The sequence below is a fragment of the Podospora pseudopauciseta genome, chromosome 3 (assembly GCF_035222475.1).
Source record: "Podospora pseudopauciseta strain CBS 411.78 chromosome 3, whole genome shotgun sequence".
Taxonomy (NCBI): Eukaryota; Fungi; Ascomycota; class Sordariomycetes; order Sordariales; family Podosporaceae; genus Podospora; species Podospora pseudopauciseta.
Window position 1 is genome coordinate 1,882,612 of NC_085893.1, and position 16,849 is coordinate 1,899,460.

The 16,849-nt window shown below is 50.0% G+C and overlaps 4 protein-coding genes across 4 annotated transcripts; 1 reads left to right on the forward strand and 3 right to left on the reverse strand.

Annotated features, from left to right (window-relative positions):
* Positions 1–1,333: 1,333 nt before the first annotated feature.
* QC763_305305 (uncharacterized protein) lies at positions 1,334–2,184 on the reverse strand. Its single transcript, XM_062910976.1, has 2 exons — positions 1,690–2,184; positions 1,334–1,631 (listed from the first exon to the last, which is right to left on the reverse strand). The coding sequence occupies exons 1-2, from the start codon at positions 2,072–2,074 to the stop codon at positions 1,459–1,461; spliced, it is 558 nt and encodes a 185-aa protein (XP_062766970.1). The 5' UTR covers positions 2,075–2,184; the 3' UTR covers positions 1,334–1,458.
* A 1,314-nt stretch (positions 2,185–3,498) lies between these two features.
* Positions 3,499–5,269, reverse strand: QC763_305310 (uncharacterized protein). Its single transcript, XM_062910977.1, has 2 exons — positions 4,565–5,269; positions 3,499–4,506 (listed from the first exon to the last, which is right to left on the reverse strand). Exons 1-2 carry the CDS (start codon positions 5,044–5,046, stop codon positions 3,807–3,809), a joined length of 1,182 nt encoding a protein of 393 aa, XP_062766971.1. The 5' UTR covers positions 5,047–5,269; the 3' UTR covers positions 3,499–3,806.
* A 596-nt stretch (positions 5,270–5,865) lies between these two features.
* Positions 5,866–9,851, reverse strand: QC763_305320 (uncharacterized protein). The gene is made up of 3 exons (XM_062910978.1): positions 8,908–9,851; positions 5,952–8,809; positions 5,866–5,890 (listed from the first exon to the last, which is right to left on the reverse strand). The coding sequence occupies exons 1-2, from the start codon at positions 9,175–9,177 to the stop codon at positions 8,510–8,512; spliced, it is 570 nt and encodes a 189-aa protein (XP_062766972.1). The 5' UTR covers positions 9,178–9,851; the 3' UTR covers positions 5,866–5,890; positions 5,952–8,509.
* A 5,825-nt stretch (positions 9,852–15,676) lies between these two features.
* Positions 15,677–16,842, forward strand: QC763_305330 (uncharacterized protein). Its single transcript, XM_062910979.1, has 3 exons — positions 15,677–16,220; positions 16,286–16,489; positions 16,567–16,842. The coding sequence occupies exons 1-3, from the start codon at positions 16,118–16,120 to the stop codon at positions 16,569–16,571; spliced, it is 312 nt and encodes a 103-aa protein (XP_062766973.1). The 5' UTR covers positions 15,677–16,117; the 3' UTR covers positions 16,572–16,842.
* The last annotated feature ends 7 nt before the right edge of the window (positions 16,843–16,849 follow it).

The window sequence follows — 16,849 nt, forward strand, 5'->3', positions numbered from 1 at the left end:
CTAGGTGCATAAGCTTCAAGTGCTCGCCAACATACGAGGTGAGCCACCGTTCGACTGCTGAGCAACCGTTAGGACTTGTCAGATAAGCAGTGTACACGGCAAGGTACCTATCTTGGACTGTGTGAGGGTTAAGTTTTACAGATAAATGAGCTGGACCTATTCAAAAGTTTGAAGGCAAAGTAGATACAGCCTCAGAGAGGCCGGCTTCAACAACCCTTACTGCCCATTTCGCACCAAAGCAGGCACAGCATTTCACAATGCCACCATCTGATCAAATTGCAATTGGCACCAAACGGCATGTTACCACCCCTAATCACAAACAAGCACACAATCAAAGTATCTCTCTCGTCTCAACAAGCAAGAACACAGAAGTCTCCATCCCCTACCAACCACCTTCAGTACAAATCAGCCCTCAGCCCCATCCACCTCCACTTCCTCTCCTCCTTCTCAATGACAACAAGATAGATATAAATCCCCAGCATGGTCTACCCATTTAGCCATACGCCCTCATAGATACCCATGGCCCGTGCCATTCAGACATCATCTTGTGACACACATCTCCCACTCCCCCAAATCTTCTCCCTGGCGCCGGGTCATAGGGACAATCATGTCTTCAAAGCTAGGTAGTGGTTCTCCTCTCGTCTCGACGCAAGATTTCCAGGAAGCTGATTCTGGTGTTGTTGGTTGCACGCAGGAGCTGGCCACGGCATATAGGGCAGGATAGGAGGGTATAGGGTCGTGAGATTGTTCTTGTCCAGGTTGTGAGGCAGGTTACTGGTGTAGGGAAGGGGGTTAGTATCTGTTGGCAGAAGGGGGTGTTAGGAGGTTAGGTTGGGGGGGGTCACGGCGGAGTGTTTTCTTGCAGCAGGACAGCTTCTCTATCACCTGCTCGGGCTTCATCTCCTCGAGGCAGATTGGGCATTCATCTTTTGTTGACGGGGGAGGGGGGCATGTTTCCTTCGGCTTCAACGTCTTCGGGGTCTGGAGCGGTGGTTGCTGATCCGGACTTTGGTCGATAGACGAGCTCTTGTGTAGTGGAGGTGTTGTCTGTGGATTTTAAATGATGGTGCCATCGGAGACCCATGATGAACTATGGGTAGGTGTAGTGATTCCTTTTGTTTGTCGGTGAAAGAATCTTTTTGCTGGAAAAGAGCAGAGTTCCCGGATCTAAATCGGTCGGATAAGAAAGGGTTCGGATGGGGCTGGAGTTTACTTTCTCTGGTAAACTTCAGGCCACCATATGCTTGGGGATGCTGGGGGCTGCCGGAGGAGGGTGTGTGGCACGCTTATTTTCTGCACACATGAACGATGTGGATGGGTACATCCATTCATGGGGCATGATCAATGTCAAAGATTCCAGATATTCGACCTAAAACACCCCAGCAGCGAGCTATCTTTCCCAATCATCCACAAGCTCAACCCTTCCAGGGCAATGCTGTGAAGTCCCCAACTCCTAACCTAGGTATGCAATCCCACCAACTCATCATGAACACTCTCCAGCCCCTGGCTCGGCAAAGTCTCCCATTGATCCCTTCCTTCAACCCAATACAACTCCACCTTCCTCAGGTCCACTCTCCTCAAACATGTTGGACAGTTGTATTTCTTCTTTAGCCAGCTCACGAGGCAATCATCTGTAGGTATGCCACAGTTAGAGCTTAACGAGGACAGTGAGATGACAGCCACACATACAGTGAAATGGATGCCAGCACTCAGTCAGTATGACGATATTCTTCATTCCATCAAGACAGATGGCACACTCGTCTCCCCTCACCCTGCAGTTGTCTGTGTCCGACGGGGGATTGTATTGTTTGTGGGGGTGGATCTCGTCTAGGGTGAGCTCGACTTCTTGGTTAGAGTCGTCTTCTTGGGTAGAGTCGTCTCCCTGGGTAGAATCATCTTCTTTGTCGATTTGGTCGAAAATGTCTTCTTCAGGGCCGTTCCAATCAGAAGGGATTTCCCCCAGAGAGAGACCCTCAAGAGAGACCTCCTCGGGCTCCTCCTCGCGAGGAAGCGCCTCTTCTTGAGGGAGTGCGTTGACGCTGTTCTGAACTGCTAATCCACTCATTCTTGACATGTTCCAAGAGAGAATTACAGATGTTGGCTCAGCTCAAAAGCCGGACTCGATGGCTCCGGGCCAAAACAGAGCAATGTCCGGTGGTCACCAGGCCATGGCGGAGGGTGAGTGGGTTGTGGCTGGAGTGTAATCGGACAAAACAAACGGAAATGCGGTCCCCAACGTGTTGCCAGATCACTTGAACCTGGGGAGCGAGCTTCCGCCGGTCTTGATAAAAAAAAACCGATTCTTGAGCGCACTAATCCCATACAAATACTCGCAAGTTCCTACCGCCCTCTAGCTTAACATCTTTTACCCCCATCCCACCCCCATCCGGCGCGCCATCTTCGGGGGGATCCGACCCGTTGTGATAAAAACGACGGCTGGTCATGGGGCTCCCAGTTGTCTTCCCGGTCCGCATGATACAACCTGTGCCTGAGGGGGTCCAAAGACTGGCGGCATAGCGGGCACTTGTGGGTAGATGTCTGAATCATCCAAGGAGCGAGACACCTACCTGTTACAAGGGCTAGGAGGAGGCTATGCCAGAGTATTCAGGGAGTGTGCATACGATGAAAGAGGTAGTGCCGGCAACTCAGAACCATGACTAAGATTCTCGCGCTTTTAGCGTCGTCGTCAAACATGTCATCTAGACAAATGGTGCAGGATTTTGTCCCTTGATTGATAGCTCAATCTGCTGCTTCTTTTCCGGAGGGGGGGCGGGTTCTGCAAGTTGAGATATGGTGTCAATAAAGCGACGGATTGCGTCTGGGGGAGGGCGAGTGCTCTGGAGAAGGCGATCCCAGTTGGTGGCCATTTGGTGTCGATGCCCACCTTCAACATGAGACGGGATAGACCTGGTCAATAAATGCATACGAGGGTAGAGCTGCTTGACATGCGTGGTTCTGATTGGTCGTGGTTGTTGTCTCGGAGCGGCAGGGCTCTATTGGTTGGGGGTGTCTTCAGGTGTGAGATGTGACAGAAATTGGTTCACAACAGCAGGCAGTCTTAAAACCCAAGAGGCTGAGAAGTCATGGTTGTAGTAACCTTTGGTGTGGCTGAATGAAGGCGTAATTAAAACTTGGTCGTCTGAGTGTGCTCAACTGGCTACCTAGGCAGAACACGAGCAGATGGCACAAACGCCTATCGCTCAACAACTGATGAATCCGATGGCTGTTTTGAATCACCGCCGGTCTGGCCAGCAGGAGAGATAAATATCTGAGAGTCATGGAGCAGAGGGCGCGGCCTCGTGTTCCTGTCTTTCAGGCACCAAAACCCCTTGTCTTGCAACAGCTTCTCGCCTTTATTTCCGCTTATGTTCCGCATGCAGCATCTGCCTGGACACCTGGGGAATATTAACAACTCCAAACACATTCATATCACCCAAAGGAAACCCACCCAACACTGAAAACAAAGCCGTTGGATAAGACTACTTTAGCCCTCCCACCCCCCCTCTAACTAAAGTAACCTGCTACCTTGCTGAGCAAACCCCCACGCTGCATCAAGGCAAGTCTCTCTCCTCCCTTCTCTTTCCTCCCGAAACTCAAAGTGAAAACCGCCGCCCTGGGTATCGCACCATGAAAGAAACCGCAAAACGCCAGCCATGCTCCTTGATGATGAGAGAAAGGAAATGCATGCCACCCTTCTATCACCTTATTCCATATCCGTTGGCCGAAAAAGTTGACGATAATGACACCGCAGAAGAAAAGAAGACGGCCAAGAAAGAAAAGGCGAGAAGTCGAGAGAAAAAAGCCCCTCAACCATCAATATGGTACGGCTCAGCAGGGTGATCCCCCCCAGGACCACCACGGCCAAACCTGCGATTAGTCCGAACAGGACCAACCCTCGACCCAGGAAGGACGTTGCCCCGAGAAGGCGTCATCGGAGCCTGAGCAGCCTCCCCATTCAAGCCCTGAACCGTCGTGGCAGCCTGTCGAAGACCCGACTGACCAACACTCTCAACCGCCCCATCCTCCCTCTTGATCATCACAGCATTGGTGCTGCTCTCGCTATTCTCCGGCACACTGCTTATGCGTCCCACACTCGCAAGGTAATGCAGCCTCTGCATCTGGGCGGGCGTCTTCTCATAAAACTCGGAGCGCGGCTTGATGATCATTACCGGAACATTGTCACCTATGGCCCAGTTCCAGTCACCCAGCATGCGGATCAAAGTCCAGGAGATCCCAAAGTCCCCCTTCTCAAGGACGGTGCCCCATTCCTCTGGGAGGGGTGTGCCCCGGCGGTTGAGGCAAAAGATGTAGAAGAGGAGGTGGGCAACGAGGAAGCGTCGCATGGGGGATTCCTTGGGGGTGTTCTCAAAGACAAAGGCGACGTCCTGCATGCTGAGACAGACGTGATCGGCAGAGGCAGGGCCCAGGTAATCGTAGAGGACATCAACGCAGGCGTTGCGGAGGCCGACGCACTCGAATTTGTAGCCGAGAACGTAGACACCGAGGCTGGTGTCAAAGAGTTAGCAGGTGACCAAAGTGATTATAAATCAGCAAAAACTCATACTAATCACGGATAGTGGCACTCTCCCCTTCAGAATCTTCGTAAGGAGCCGGGAGCCGAAACGAGCCCGTGTTGCCAGAGAGAGCAAAAGCATTGCCATAGCCCCAACGCAGAAAGATGTTGAAGAGCTTGGGGTCGACATCAGGAAGTCTGATGGGTTCCTCATTCTGTGAAGTAGGAGTGTTGGCAGGACTGGAGGCTGGACTAAGACCCTGAGCCTGACCAAAACCATGAGGCTGCTGAACAGAGGCCTGAGTCTGGCCGAGATCCTGATAGCTGGCAGGCGAGGCGGGACCAGCAAGGCCCTCGCCAGAAGTGAGCGTCGCACGTGTTCCGCCACTAAGCAAGCGGGTAAAGAAGGGTGAATTCTGCGTCAGCAATTTCTCGTGAACGTTCCGCGCCTGGAGATCAGGACCAAGGTAGATGGTCACGATCCGGCCGGCGAACCAACTGGGGTCGAAAAAGTTAGCCGCTGGGCGAGGCATGTTTCCGTTTGTGTATGTGATTGTGAGTGTCAATGAGGATATGAATGGAGTTGAGAGCTGGCGGATTGTCGCCCCAGGCACTCCAAGCGTGAGTGTGAGGTGTGGTGAAAGAGAGAAGAAAGGGAAGAGAATTTGCAAGCTGCGCAAAGATTTATAGGCCCAGAGCTCGGCGACGAAAGTTGGCCCGGCTTTTCAGGGAAGGTGCAATCCTGCTGGTGATGATTTTGCCGTCGACGACATCACATTGGGATGATGGAAGCAACTTACTGGTTCAGACGGGGCCGAGGCCTGATCTGCCACGAGCCTTTGAACGGTGTACCTGTATTAAACATGATTGTCCCTTTTGCTAGCAAAGAACGCCAAAGCGAAATACGATTCCGAGCCGTGTGGAAACGAGAGGTACTTATACAGAGAGTTGTTTCTGAGTTGATTGTAGAGGCTTGTGGGGTAGAAGAGAAAGATCGCCGATAACCCGCAGAGCAAGCCTATATACTACCTTTCCCCTATCACTTGATCATGCCCCACATAACTGACTGCTTCTATCAGCTTGGATGGGAGCAACATGGCAAACTATTCACTATCGGCCCCACTAACTCATCTCGATGGAAGAGACAGGCGGGGACAGGAAACTGTTGAGATAGCCTCTGATAATAGAGCTCAGATGGACTGGGTGTATCAGAAGTCAGAGTGTCAGTAAGACAGAGGACGCTGAGAGAGACCTGCTTGACTACGGCTTTGGGTATTGCTCGGATTGCCCTCGGACAGGTCAAGCTGGGACACAACTTGCCTGTAATCCATCGTTGTCCAGATATCCTACTTGGACGAGCTGGAACAAGATTTACCTCTGATCTTGCACCTTCTATCAATCCGGAGTAATGCCCTTATAAAGGCTAAGGCAAACTCACCTCGTATCACTTACCGTACATCAAACCCAGCCCTCAATACCTACTTCCAAGCTTACCAAGAGCACCCCAACAGAAAATCCTACCTCCCAAGAGGTATACCATGACATAGCAAGATAGCCAAAGACAGAGGCCCCGAGCCTTTACGTTGAAACATTATCTCCACCCTTTCGCATCAGTATACACACCCCCAGTCCGAGGTCAGCCAGCAGAGAGAACACCAAGATACTGCCCTGTCCAACTCGGACAAAAGTCAGATAAGAGAACCTACGTAGAGATCTTCAAAACCAGGATGACTTTCACTTCCCTGACCACATCTGACAATGAAGAAAAAAAGCTATTGCACTTGCAGCAAAATCACAAAAGACACACAAAGCAGCATGATCCTTATAGAGAGTCTCTAAGAGAATAAAGGTACCTATAGTGGTATCTTTGTGCCACAGCCATAGAAAACACCACCCCCTGAGCCCCTTTTCCCACCCACACATCAACCACACCCACAGCAACCACAACCCAACCACCAAAATGACCCAAACTTCCCCCCACCATCATCTCCAAAATTACTCCATAAAATATACCCAACCAGCGGAGTCTCTTTACGTCGTAATAGACCCGACCTTGAGGATCCTAACCCATCTCACATCAACCGTGACCGTTCGCGCCAAACCCACCGTTTCCATCAACCTTCAGTTTAGATCTGCAGTTCCTTCAATGCTCCTCAGGTTCCTTTCCGACTCTATAAACTCATGATTCGCCCACCAGCAACTCAGCTGACCTCTTCGTCCCCGCTCGCCAGCATGCTGTCCCGACCACGTGGCGTATCATTCCACCTCTCCACCCGCAGCAACAACGAGGATACAGACTTCAGTAGGTTCTTACCCAACTTCGAAAGGAACATGATCACTGCCTATGCTTTGAAAACTGGCGGTTAGATACACCTCTCAACAAACGATAGACACACATCATATCAAGCAAAATTGGAACCAGTAATCAGAGCGAAGAAGCCATATACCCACGGCCAATGTTCAAGATTTCCCATAATCACAAGAAAAAGTTATTCATATCTTGGCAAACACAACGCTCCCTCTTCGTCTCAAACCCAAAAACTGGGGAACGAAAAAAAATACGCTGGACACCACCGATAGAAAGAGAGCCCACCAAAACCAACCCAGGCTAGGTAGACACTATCAAAACTAACACGCACACACCACAAACACACACAACAGACAGCGGCCGCTTTCCCAAATACAAGACGCCTACACCCCAAAGCAAAAGATACGACAAAGATATCTTTCCATAGAGAGAAGGCCCCGCAAAGGGGAACCCAGAAAACAATAAGTTATGTGCTTTCACCCCGCCCACCATTTGATTTCCGCGCGCCCAGTAGTGTACCCGTCCAGAGATGCAAAAAAGGCCCTTTGACAAAATAAAAAAATCCCAGGTCAACACAAAAATAAGAGGATATCAATGGGTGAACAATTCGCCCGCCGAATGCCACCCAAGCCCCCCCAACCCCAGTGGTACAAGAGAGGAGGCCAAAAAATAGCCACAATAGACAACAATATGAAACAGAGACAAAAACACAACCAACTCCACCCTTCCCCAATTTCCTTCGCCCGAGATATTTCTCAACCAACAAAACCGCAATGTCTTTGCCGACCAGACCTCCCCAAAAAAGATATTTCGCCCATGTTGTAAAACCCGCACCACCCAAAGATCAGAACACCTAGGTTGCAAGAAGAGAGAAAAAGCACCCCCAACCAGCCCCAAACAGACGGCCGAGGAGAGACCCCCGGGCCACTCTATATGTCGATATTCTTTTCTTTGTAATGAACTCGTAAAGACCCGTGAGACCGTAATGACGTTTTTTTTATCGTGAGACTGAAAAGTCGTCGCTTCCCCGTAACGACGAGACGCAAAAGAGATGACGCCAGCCCGAAATGTTGTATGGTATCGAGAAAAAGAACCAGAAAGTGAAGACCGCTGTGAAACTCCGTCGTGAGACACCGATGCAAAAACAATGAAGCTGGCTTGTTGATGATGCAAAACCACCTGAAAAACGCCCATTCGTTGTAAACCGCAGAACAAAAACCGCAGCCCTCATCTTTCGAGGTCGGAAACACCGGCCCGAAAATAATATACGTTTTGTGGTATCAGAAACAACAAACGAAGAGGTATCGATTATTCTTTCGTCGCGCCATCCCAAAAGTCAAAAGTTTTTTCCGCTTCGAAACAAGTCGCACAAGAGTCGATTAAGGATGTTATTTTGTACAGGTGATAAGGGTATCGTGAGGGGGTTGTGCAAGGAAGTCGAGTATCCATGGTGAAGTTGTCGCCCCTGCCTGCCAGAGGGAAGGTGGTAAAAAAAAAAAGAAGAAGAATCGATGCCTGCTACTTTGCTTTTCTTTTCGGTGCCCGCCAAGATGAACAGCTGCTCGGAACGAATGTGCGCATGCAAGTAATTTTACAATGTTCGTAGTTTGCACCGACGACGACGGCGTTTCAGTCGGGGCTCTCAATCTCGTCTAGCGTCACAGCGGAAGCGAGACGACAGCCCCAACTTACCACCGCCGGCCGATGTTTTGCGGCTGCATCCGGGCAGGAGAGACCGAAGGAGGTGGGCTCGACATGGTAATGCCGGTAGCAGGGTTGACGATGGGGATGGCGTTGCGGGCGCGGGTAGCGGCAGGCTGGTGGATCTTGAGGTTGCTAGAGTGGCTTTGATATGGAGGAGCATACACTGGCGAGCCGGTCTGGACAGGGTAGTGGGCGACCTGGATGGGCTGCTGAGTGGGAGACCCTTGGGGTGAGTTGCTTGCCAGCGAAGAACGCTCCGAAGACGAGCTGTTTATCGACACGAGCTTTGGGGCCATCAATGTCAGTTCTTGAACGTGGCAGCGGTGCAAAAGAGGTCCGTGTCCACCAATGGCGCCGGGCCAGAGGGAGGGGGAGTGCTCACATCAGTCTCGGTCAACAGGCCTGGGCAGAACTCCATGTCGTCTTCCAGATCAAAGGACCGGCAGGCCTCGAACCTTGACCGAAAGCTAGACAGGTTTACCGACTCGGTCAACTCCTTCATGCTACGCACACCGCGAAACTGCTTCTGGGGATGCTGCGAGACCGATAACCTGGGGGCTCTTCGGTTGCGGCCGCCATGGTGCGTGTGCGAGACGGCAGGGGCTGTGGCAGGTGTTGGATGCTGCTGGTGCAATTGATAGTAGGAAGACATTATGAATGGTGTTGACACTCTCAAGCCAAAAAAGCGTCGTCGTCGTGAAGGGATCGAATGGTGAGTCTGGAGGTGGTGGTTGCGGTGGTGGTTGTGGGTGTGGCGAGGGTTTTGTGCGGAAGCCGAGCTGCAATTTTGAAACAATAACAATGAAACCGGGCTAACCGAGGGCGAAAAGTGAGGTGGACGGCGTTGTGGATTTGATTGCCAAAATGAACCGAATTAGATGGGAATAATCGTTGTGGTCGTGTGTGTTGTGTCGTGGTGGTGATTCTTGTTGAAACGCCTTTTTTTGGTTTTGGGGGGGAGGATAGGTTTTGGTGGTGGTTTTGGTGGGACGAGGAGATGGGTAGGTTGAGAGGTAAAGTAGGAGAGAGGCGAGGGAGGAGAGGGACAGAGCAATCGGAGCGGGCAAATGGGTTGGTCAGAGGGAAATGGTGGGTGGATGGGGGGCACTGGGGTGGCCTACAGGGGTCTCCTGCACGCGAGAGGCAGGACCCCGGGCCACACCCACACCAAGACGAGCACCAGACACACTCTGAGCGAATGCACTGGCCACTTTTCTTGCAGCCCGGGTGGCAAAGGTATCCACTTTCTTTCTGTTGATTGGTTACTAGGTTTACGCTAACCCTAATTCAGCTTAGAGTCTGTTGTCGTGTAATTTTGGGCTGGGCGTTGCCTTGTGCGTCCTCCGCCAGCCAATGCCGAAAACGGTCTGACGGTGCTGGCCGTCGCTGGTTGGAGTGTGGCACTGCCCCTCCTGCCAGCCGGCAAACCCTCGACAAGCCCGATTCTCCACTCCGTCTCCTGCCCACAATCGTCACCCGACGTGGCCCGACACCACCGCTTCTTCTTTTGATACCGCCAAACACTGGTGATTCTGGTGGCAATCAATGTATCTTTTTCTACCATGTCCTCCATCCCCTCTCCTTTGTCGATCCACGTCCCTTTTTGAGTTCCTGGACTCCCGTCATTCTTGTTCCTCGTTACCTTTGGACAGACGCCTCAAAACATCCCGTCGCTTATCGCCGCCTTGCCTTGCCTTGTCACCATGATGCGCATCTCGATGCGAACTACTCCGTATTTTCTCCCTGTTGCGGAGAGAGAGGGAGGGTTCATCGGTGTTTACACTGAAACTGGCGCCCGCGGCCCAATCGGTGGTGGCCTGGACCTTCATACCACCCGTTATTGCGTTGCTGCAAGCGGCTCGAGATGCATAATTAAGTGCAGCTGAGTGGCCATTGGCAGCACTCTCCGGCCCAGCCTTGTGGCGAGGGCGCTCCATCTCCATGCTTTGACTGGCTGGTGGTCACGGTAAAACACCGCGAGACCTTTCTGGGCCTTCCCGTGCAGCTTCTGAAGTTGCATTCGATAGACGCAAGACACCAAACGTGGCTGGTGTATTCTTCTTCTGTCTTGCTCACTCTTCTCTACCACCCCGCAGATCCCGGCCATTGATGATTGCGGCGGGCGGATTTGCTCCCCTCACCGGCACCCAGACCACCTTCTCGCCGGCGATCCAAGGGCGCAACAAACCTCATTGCTTGCCACTAATTGGCGCTGGTGACGCTGATGATGCTAGCTGCCAGAAAGGCTTCTACGTCCAGTATTCTGCATCCATCTGCATAGTGCCACATAGGACGGCCTGCGAACACGAGCGGGAGCTGCTGCGTGAGTGGCAGCCAAAAGCAGGACCCGGCACTCGGCTGCTGACTCCGCATGCAAGGAGCAACAAAGCTGCCCACGCTGCCCATTCACTTGACGCCCGCCCGGGTGAGCCATTGGTTTGCTTAAGCAGCCGCCTTGTGCGCCTGCAAATGCAGCATCCTGAAGGAAAAAAAGGGCGATTTATCTCCGCTGATGGATTTCAGCCGGATCGCCCTCTGCGTGCCACGACATAACCATATCAGACCAACTGACCGCCTGGTTCCATTTTCTGGTTTGGAACCGAACTGCTGTCACCCTCGAGAAGACGAAAAAGAACCCCCCACCTTGCCGTTCCGCTGGTGGGGTGACGAAAGGGGCACAACTCCTCTCTTTTGATGCCGTTGATTCTCTCGCTGGGTGGCACCCAAAGTCACCCCATCAGCGTCATACTGGTCCATCACCAACCAGCATTCTTCCGCTTTTATCCATTATCTGACAACAGTCTCTCAAAAGAGCACTCGTGGCTCTGCTCTGCTGAAGCTTTACCGATAACCGACGACAAATAGTGTTTCAAAGTCCGGGTGGCCTGACTGCCTGAAGCGGGCTTGGCAGAGCATGAAAGCAAGCTATCGTACTACTTAGAAAAGTGAGAAAAAGCTAGCCCAGGGACCCCAGGAGCACCCACTTTTACGGCTAATTTCCTCGCAACTAACCACTTTACTTTTTTCTTAGCCAAAGCTACAATTTAACTACATTTTACTAAAGTAAGCCTTTTTATAAAGCGTTTTAGTAATTGTCTGGATGCTTTTGTAAAAATATTAAGATAACTTTAGTATTTTAATATATATATATATATTAAGTTCGCGCGTTTAATTCTATACGTAATTATTTTTTTATAATTTTCTCTACTATAGATTTACTGAAAAGAAAATCTAAAGATATAATAAATAAGCTAGTGAAAACAGCTTTCAATATAGATGAAATTATAATATAATTAATATCTACAAATATATAAAATTTATAGTAGCTTTATTTAAAACCTAAAACTATGGTAAGCGTACAGTATTAAGTATATTAATAAAAGTAATAAACTTAAATATCAATCAAAGGCTACTAACTATTTAATATTTTATTAGGTTTTTTTTTAAAGTTTTAATAATAACAATACTTTTTAATTTTTAATTTTTGTTAAAATTTGTCACGGGAAGGCAAAAACACTAAGATAAAGCACACAGTTTATCCTATTCATTTGATTGAATTGCAAGTTAAAAAAGAGAAAAAGAAAAAATTTAGATCGAAGCTGCAAAGCTAGCTTTTTGTGAGAACAAAGCTTGAGCTATACCCAGTCATAGCCTACGCGCCAATGCCGTGACAAAATTGGTCTACGTAAAGCCTATTTTACAGTAGGTTATTACTGTAATACTACTTGGCGTCAGCCTTAGCAAAAGCATTGCAAACAGCAAAAAATCTCATAAAGCACTTATTTAGCACCTACTTAGGGCCTATCTAGCACTTATCTGGCACTTACCCAGCATTTACTCAGCATTCACTACGTGCTTCTTTAGCAGCCACCTAATATCTACTTAAAAACTATATAAGTTTAATTTAGAGTAAAGATAGGTAAATTACTCCAGTTATATATAATTCGGGTAGTGATTTTAGTGAATTTACTAATTAAAAGCTTTTTAAAAACACTATTAATCAAGGGATTCTAAGCCTGGGCAATTACAAAGCGCTTTAGCAAATAGAGTTTATTTTAGTTAAGTGTGGCCAAAAGGCGCTTTGGGTCAAGAAATAAGATGTTAAGCAATTAGCCGGAAAAGTAGAGAAGTGTGTGCTCCTGGGGGTCTCCGGACTAGCTTTTCTCACTTTTCTGAGTAGAAACCGTATTTTAGTGCTTCGTCGTCGACTTGCAGTTTTAACTGGCTGATTGGGAGTTCGCCCCAGTGTGGGGACAAACTGTTGAGGTGGTGCCTGTTTCTGGGCGTTGGCAGTTACCGGTTTGTCCGTGGGCCCAAGGAAGGGAGAGGAGGGGTATCGAGGGGTCTCCCTCCCTGCTGCTCCCGCATGTCTGAGACATGCAGTTCTTGGGGCGAGAGCTGTCAGACTCTCATCAGTGCGCTCCTCATCTGGCGAAACGGTGGGACAGAGAAAGTGAGATTTCACACATCCACCAGTGACACCACACAAGTTGCTGGTCAGTGGTGCGCCGCTGGAGTGTGGCTCTCGCCGGCCGCCCTCCTGGATGCGGAGTGGGGCCATCGGGAACAGACAGAGGTCACAGGGAACATGCATTGTCCAATTGAGGGGACGCGCCCAGGGCCGGGCTGTGTGTGCCTGCGCCTGTTCAAGAGTTTCCCCATTGCGCTTTTTTCCTCGGCAGAGGACGTTTGTGTTCAAGACGAGTCATGGCATTGGGTGAATGCTCTGGACTCCTGGAAGCCCCGGTCCTGCCATCCATGGTTCGCGCACAGTGAGGTCTTGCCGACTGATTGGCAGCTTGTTAACAGAGCACAGGGCCCATGCCCTCTTTTGATCTTGGAGATCCAATCACGGGGACTTTTGTTCGACAGCTAACAATGAACACTTGCAGCTGGGGAGGGAGGGAAGAACCCTGCCACACCGCTACTCCAAGATGTGAACTGTCACCAGTTTATTCATCAGTGTGAACTGCTGGAGGTCGCCTGTTGTGTCTGCCCACGCCACGCCGCGCCGCCTCCACAGTTGTGTCTGCCCCGGATACGTTGCAACACTATTATGCTGGATTCAAGGAAATCCACCGCCGAGCTGCGGCACGGTTATAATTGCTTTTGAGCTGGCTTCTGCAGAGTTGTGTGTGTATGCATCTGCTGACCTGAGATGTGATTGATATTGCAGACGGAAGTATACAAGCTGCTGACATGATATGCATAATACTCGGAGAGCTCTTGACTGTTGCCCACCGCATGGTTCGCATGGGAGAACGATAGAGGGATGGTCGGCACTGAACTATCGTTAGAACCTCCAGGGTCATTTATGGAATTCCGAGATGGAATTCCCGTGGACGTTTCCAGTGGTGGAGCAACTGGCTTCTGTTAACACTTTCCGCAAACCTTGCGGGAACCACTAACACTTGTGGTTTCAAATATCAAAACGCCAGACAGTAACCAAAACGTTGACCTCGACGATACCCTCCATTCGGAAACAATTACCAAACAACATCTTCCTGACCCCCAAATAGTCTGCATACTAGTTCATGCACCTACTCTCCCTCTCTACCACTCTCACCGTCAAAGAGTTGTTTCTGAGTGTAGTTTAGGGTTGGGCATCAAGGGTTTCACCACTTTTTTGCTCTTACATATTAATACATCATATGCATTGTGCATACTGCAGTAGTCGAAGTAGGTTTTTTTCCCCACCGAACCGAGCCCCCCACCAGTGTTATGTCTCTGCTGGTTTTGGGGCATTCCAACATGTGAGACACAACACACTGTTTTCGGGTTGGAAGCGAGAAAATTGGCAGTAGTTTAAGTACGAAACGATAAACTTAACGAGATGGACAGAGTAATTAGTATTGGATATCACCGTAGCGTTTCTTCAAGTAAATAGTTCTGCGGGGAATTTGTTACGGAATTGCGGTTGTGAATTGGATATGTCCGAGGTGTACATTGATAATTTAACCCGCATCTTTGCAATTCAAGATGCTCATCTCAAATTTGATGAACAAATTCGATGGTCTTCTCTGGCCAGGATGTCAAATATTGATCATGTGTCACTGGGTCACGGTGCTCCACAAGGTGCGACACAGGCGGAGATGTCTCATCATGTCAACAAACCCCCTTCTACTACGCCTCTTGAAGATCAGATTGGGGTTGGCGGGCGGGCGGCGGCGTATGGCAGTTTGGTTGTTGTCTGTGCGGTCTCGGCCCCGCAGAGGACCCGGGTGACCCGGGTCCAGGCCGGGTTTGGAGTTGCGGCGTTGACGGGGGGAGAAAAGTTTGGATGATCCACCTTGGAAGACCGGACCGGTGGAGGAAGATCGGGGACTGGGAGAAAGCTTGAATGGTGTGGTGTACGCAAGGGGAGAGGGCCAAAATCTGGGGTAAAGAGATTTGAAAATCTCCCCTGTTGGTCATTGTATCGGGTCTAGCTGAGGTTGTTGACGAGGGTGGTAAAGGTTTGATCAATCTTGTGGTCCCATGTATAGCTCTACCTACCTATGATATCTGGTAACTAGGTACCTCCAACAAGTCCAGCACTTGTCGATGCTGAATGATGGTGTAATCACTCTATAAGTGTAGGCAATAGAATTCTCCTACCACCGGTTGTTGTGAGCTGGAACTCCAATAGGGAGCTGAACAGCTAGACCTGATGAACCCAGGTAATGAACATGTCTTACGGCGAGTAGATGTCGTATAGGTGTGGCACGAGGTATATTATGTGATCATGATATCAAGTCTATGCTGCTTGATGTTTTGCACCATTGACTAGATACATTACATACACCTGGATAGTGACGACCAATAGACCTACTAAACAGAACAAATATCTTGACCATACTTGACCCTATTGTTAGGTATCATTATTCTCGAGATATCATAGTCTACACTTTGTAAAACTTCACCGTTATGTGTCATCCCTGGCATGAAGATCACACCATCGCAAGTCCTGACAGTCGTAAGTTGAGAGTGAGCGGATACCATAACGCAGCAAACAACCACATCGACGCAATCAAGCAACAACAAAGTGAAGATCTCCCGAGAGCATCAAACTAACCGACGACGGCATGACTCCTTCGACTCATGAATACGAAGAGAGTATAAACGTGTAATTGGCATGGCCTCCGCCAAATGACGATATCCTCATCCACCGGCATCCACCGGCATGTGACGACGACAATGTAAACAACATACCTACCTCCACCCCTTCCCCAAATCTTAATGACGCCCAAAAGTGGATTTCTCCCCTTTCCCTGAACAAAGAACCGCCTCAACTCGGCTGTCGTTCGGTCTGTTTTCGCGCAATTGACCTGCCTGGCCTACCAAAAAACCAGGGACACTGTCCAGTGATAAAGCTACGTGTGGTGACGTCATACCCTCCCTCGGGGCTTCATAACCAACTCCATTGCCGCTCCCATCCAATTGACAACCACTCAATTGCAAGCAAGCAAAGCAACAGCAGGAAATAATCCCTCTCCTTGTTTTCCAATAAAGAGCTCTTTTCAACGTTCTCTCCTTTCCGCGTTGATACAACCACCACAAGCAACAACCTCAATTCCACCACCTCTACGACAATCACAAACCCATCCACCAAAATGCTCTCCCTCCGCCGCATCACCACCTCCCCCACCATCACCTCCCTCCCCCGCCGCGCCCTTTCCACCACCCCCCTCCGATCCCTCAAGGAGTCTAACAGCGGTACGTTTTTCCATCCTCCCCCATTCCCACCCCCTACTCCCCACTGACTCGCCCGTGCTCGCCAGCCGACCCCTCCCCCCAAAACTTCGACCACCACAAACAAGACTCCCTCTCCAAGCAAAAATCCGGCAAAGGCCACTGGAAGCCCGAGCTCGCCTCCAACAGCGAAGAAGCCGTAAAGGCCGACCGCAGCTCCGGCTCCTCCTCCATCAAGGACCTCCAGGAAAAGACCAAAAAGGCGGCCGAGGAGAACGCCAAAGCCGGTACCAGTATGGATGATGGCCTTTCGAAACATATTCAGTGAACACACATGAGGCTGAGACAAATTGTTGCGTTTTGCTTTTAGACTAACATATTGATTTTTCGTCCTTCGCACCAAAACCCCAACGCGCGCGCAGCATGGCTTTTGCAGAAAGAAAAAAGGGTGGTGAAAACAGGGGAGAAGAAGAAGATGGGGGAGGGATGTGGGGAAGAAAGATTGTACATAATGCATAGGGGGTTGGCTTGGAATCGCGGCAAAGCATGAATGAATGGGAAAGAAGAAGATGGAGGAAGAGAGAGAGCGTCAATAGAATGATTGACAACTGAGAAGCATCTTCGTCACACATGGTCATTGTGAACACTGTTGA